Here is a 4161-nt window from a genome sequence, read left to right as displayed (position 1 = left end):
ATAAGTTTATATATATAAGAGAAAAGAACTTTTTTGGTATTTACTATTTATGTTTACCATAATAATTTATTACACTATTATATCAAAATAAAAAAGCTTCTAAAACCTTTGCATTTGCCCTTAATTAATTTTAATTGGACCCTCCTAGCGCCGAGCTAATACAACCACCTCCGAACTGTAATGTTGTACGATGAAACACATGGCCTGTCTACGTGCGTGGTCAGTGACTCCTGACTAGACACTGGCCTGCGACTCCGGGTAGTGCAAAAAGTACTTAATGTTTTCAATTTCCACAAAACAAAAACGATGGAGAAATGCGTGGCTTCCGCAGGGCCACTGCTGGTTTTTTTTTTTTTTTTTTTGTCTTAATAAAATTCATGGAGAAATGCGTGGCTTACATGTTTTTATTATTATACATGTAAAAAAATTCAAACGAAAACTCCAGAACCATATCATGTAGGGGGTCCACCTGTATGCATGAATTTCTAATTGATATCTAAGAAAAAGCTACGAAATCGGACTTCTCGTTCACGTGATTAGCTCACTGAATACGTCATCCCCCTGCGGGTACTCCAAAATCCAAATGGCTTTAAACCCCTTCCACTGCCTATATATTATCGACATCGTCAGCATTGCATACTCATTCTAACGTATCTCTCTCTACTTGCTTTCTACGTGTGACAGATCAATAGGAATGGCGAAGTCACCAGAGGAAGAGCACCCTAGGAAAGCCTTTGGATGGGCAGCCAGAGATACCTCTGGGGTCCTCTCTCCCTTCAAATTCTCTAGAAGGTACTCTTTGTCGATCTTCATGATCAATTTGTTGGAGCCAAACATAAACGAAATCGGATAATTTTCTCATGACAAATGTTCTTGGCCAAAAGTATTTTCATGTCCACAACAGGAATATTATCAAATAGCAAAAATTCTTGTTTGTATTTTCAGATATTCGATCCGACGGTATAAAATTTGAATAATTACAATTTATCTTTTGTTACTTCTTTTTCATTCTTTCGTTGTTCTTAATTTTTTTTCTTTCGTTATGAATTCTTGGTAATTGGTACTAAAAATATGTTGTCTGCAGGGCAACTGGGGACAAGGACGTAACGTTCAGAGTTCTTTATTGTGGGATATGCCACTCGGATCTTCACATGCTGAAGAATGATTGGGGTTATTCCACCTACCCACTCGTCCCTGGGTATGTTCTCTTGCAATCCTTGCATGTTTTTATAGGAACTGAGTGGCCTAAAACAAATTCAACACAAACTTATCGCTTTTGATGCACGAAGTAATTATTTTTGTTTTCCTGAAAATGAAACAACATTGATTCTATGATTTTGCTAATTAATTTACTCTTTGCTGATATTACATGTGTCCACATCAATGGATTTTCATTCTTGTTCTCTTCTCTGGCTCTGTAAATCTTTTCCTTTTCTCTAAGTTTGCCAAGACCACGTAACCGCATAACTGAATGATTCGCTATTTTCTTCTTAAATTTACCAAATAAATGTACCAAATCAGATGCATTCTTGTCCTAGAAAAGGTTCTCAAGTTCTTTCCCCTAACTTGACGGTGTTAAGTGAAAGATCATAAATATTGATGTAAATCTCTTAACATTTATTTGTCGGATATGTGTCTCTAATTTCTTCACCGGCGCCATTTTTCCATCTACCTGTTGATATTCTGTCGATGTCTACATAGTGAATGGATTTGACTTCCGATTCTTTTTCGCCAAATTCATACTAAAATCATTTTAACTGAACTGCATGGTGCAGGCATGAGATTGTGGGTGTAGTGACAGAGGTGGGGAGCAAGGTAGAAAACTTCAAAATTGGAGACAAGGTTGGCGTAGGCTGCGTAGTTGGGGCCTGTCATTCGTGCAATAACTGCGCAAACAACCTTGAGAATTACTGCCCAAAATCGATCCAAACCTATGGATTCAAGTACCATGATGGAACCATCACATATGGAGGCTACTCTGATATCATGGTCGCGGACGAGCACTATGTGATCCGTATTCCGGACAATCTGCCGCTTGATGGTTGTGCCCCTCTCCTATGTGCCGGGATCACAGTCTATAGCCCCATGAAATTTTATGGGCTTGATAAACCTGGTATGCAAGTGGGTGTGGTTGGCCTTGGAGGGCTAGGCCATGTGGCTGTGAAGTTTGCCAAAGCTATGGGGGTTAAGGTGACAGTGATCAGTACCTCGCCAAAGAAGAAGAAGGAAGCCTTGGAAAAACTTGGTGCGGATTCGTTTTTGGTGAGCAGTGACCAAGATGAAATGCAGGTACATACAGAGTTGCTAACGATGTTAACAATCACAGAGTACTACATTTACTGACCCATGACGATATTTGTGCTTGATTGGTTTCTAACTTCATCAATAATTAATCAATTTTTATAGGCTGCCCAGGGTAAATTGGACGGAATCATTGATACGGTTGCCGCAATGCACCCTCTCGCACCTCTACTTGGCCTGTTGAAGTCAAACGGAAAGCTTGTCTTGGTTGGTGCACCAGAGAAGCCGCTTGAGCTACCAGTCTTTCCTTTAATCATGGGTAAGCATTATCATTAGGGGATTTGAAGTTTCGTGCAATGTGAAATATTGGAGAAAGTAATCCATGAGCCATTGACATGCTTGCTCTCTTTTTCATATTTTCTTTTAAGTGTTTCTTCTAAGTATGGCTGCTACTATGCATTTCCCTTCCGAAAGATCGTGTATTGATGAGAGTTTTGGATTGACAGGAAGGAAGACAGTGGGTGGTAGTCTTACTGGAGGAATCAAGGAGACGCAAGAAATGATTGATTTTGCAGCCAAACACAACATTACATCCGAAATTGAGGTTATTCCAATGGATTACGTCAACACTGCCATGGAGCGCCTCCGGAAAGCAGATGTCAGATACAGATTTGTCATTGACATTGGGAACACATTGAAGTCCAACTGACCTTCTGTTATGAGTGTGTCCAATATATTTTGTTGCAGGATAGACGTTTTTAATTTCTTAATTCACGTTGGCTTCGAATTGTAAGAGATATATTAGGTCTGAGTACTTGTTTGAGTCAATAATGTCGGTTGAGTTATATTTTAATAAAAACCATCTCTGCTAATGTATTTTCCAAAGTTTGTAAATACGAGTTATGTAGAATAAAATATTTTTAATTTTAGAATACATAACAAAATATGTTATCAAAATATCATAGCGAATAGTTTCATATAAGTATTCATATATAAAAGTCATTTGGTTTAACATAATTAAAAATCATCATATCATATCAGAGGATAATATCAGAATAGATGTCATGTTTAACTCATGTGATAAGGTTATGCATATCTACGGTTAGTCAAGCAGAACATTTAATTATTTTGCAACCAATGTGATGCACTTAAAAAAGAGATCACTATTATATTTTGTGGTAAGGCCGAAGGTTACTATTGTTTATTGAGTTATAAACAACTTAATAAACAAAAAATATATACTAGTTTATAAATATGAGTTATTACATAATACATAATAAAGAATAAAACATTTTTAGTTTTAGAATGTAGAATAAAACATGTTATCAAAATATCATAACGATAGTTTCATATAAGTATTCATATACAAAAGTCATTTGGCTTAACATAACTTAAAATCATTATATCATATCAGCAGATAATATCATAACATATGTCATGTTTAACTCCTGTGGTAAGGTTATATATATCTGCAGTTAGCCAAGTAGAACATTTAGTTATTTTGCAACTAATGTGATGCACTAAAAAAAGAGATCACAATTATATCCCGTGGTAAGGCCAAAGGCCACTATTATATTCTGTAGCAGAGCTATAAATCAAAACAAAACAAAAATGTTGGTACCAACACATTAGCAAAATCAAAAATATCAAATCAACCATAAAACATAAAACATATTTGCTTAACAGTATCAGAACCTAAACCATAAAATATTCACCAAAAAGTTAACATCCCAAACAAGCATATGCCAATAACTTTACAAATGAACCCCAAACCAGCACAAAACCCACTTCATTAACGAAATCCCACTAAACAATTAGCATGCATAAATTACTCACAACATCTAAAGAAATTTACTATCTCATGAAAATTAGCCCATCCTCCTCGTATTTGCTTAACCATTTACCTCTAACCTACTTTTA

The 4161-nt window shown here is 36.2% G+C and overlaps 1 protein-coding gene across 2 annotated transcripts; it reads left to right on the top strand.

Moving 5' to 3' along the window:
• Positions 1-630: 630 nt before the first annotated feature.
• Positions 631-3175, top strand: LOC122274147 (probable mannitol dehydrogenase). 2 transcript variants are annotated; one of them, XM_043083119.1, is made up of 5 exons: positions 631-792; positions 1085-1198; positions 1776-2289; positions 2407-2560; positions 2748-3175. In XM_043083119.1, the coding sequence occupies exons 1-5, from the start codon at positions 695-697 to the stop codon at positions 2948-2950; spliced, it is 1083 nt and encodes a 360-aa protein (XP_042939053.1). In that variant the 5' UTR covers positions 631-694; the 3' UTR covers positions 2951-3175. The 2 variants fall into 2 exon arrangements, with proteins under 2 accessions (XP_042939053.1, XP_042939054.1); XM_043083120.1 differs by lacking the exon at positions 631-792 and adding an exon at positions 812-960.
• Positions 3176-4161: the final 986 nt, after the last annotated feature.

The sequence above is a fragment of the Carya illinoinensis genome, chromosome 8 (genome assembly GCF_018687715.1).
Source record: "Carya illinoinensis cultivar Pawnee chromosome 8, C.illinoinensisPawnee_v1, whole genome shotgun sequence".
Taxonomy (NCBI): domain Eukaryota; kingdom Viridiplantae; phylum Streptophyta; class Magnoliopsida; order Fagales; family Juglandaceae; genus Carya; species Carya illinoinensis.
This window is presented reverse-complemented; position numbering and strand designations above follow the sequence as displayed.

Bases quoted from the DNA above. Each gene is read 5' to 3' on its own strand.
- LOC122274147 (XM_043083119.1), top strand. From the start codon at position 695: ATGGCGAAGTCACCAGAGGAAGAGCACCCTAGGAAAGCCTTTGGATGG. The intron at 2,290-2,406 runs GTACATACAGAG...CAATTTTTATAG, and splicing joins GTGACCAAGATGAAATGCAG to GCTGCCCAGGGTAAATTGGA. The intron at 2,561-2,747 runs GTAAGCATTATC...TTGGATTGACAG, and splicing joins AGTCTTTCCTTTAATCATGG to GAAGGAAGACAGTGGGTGGT.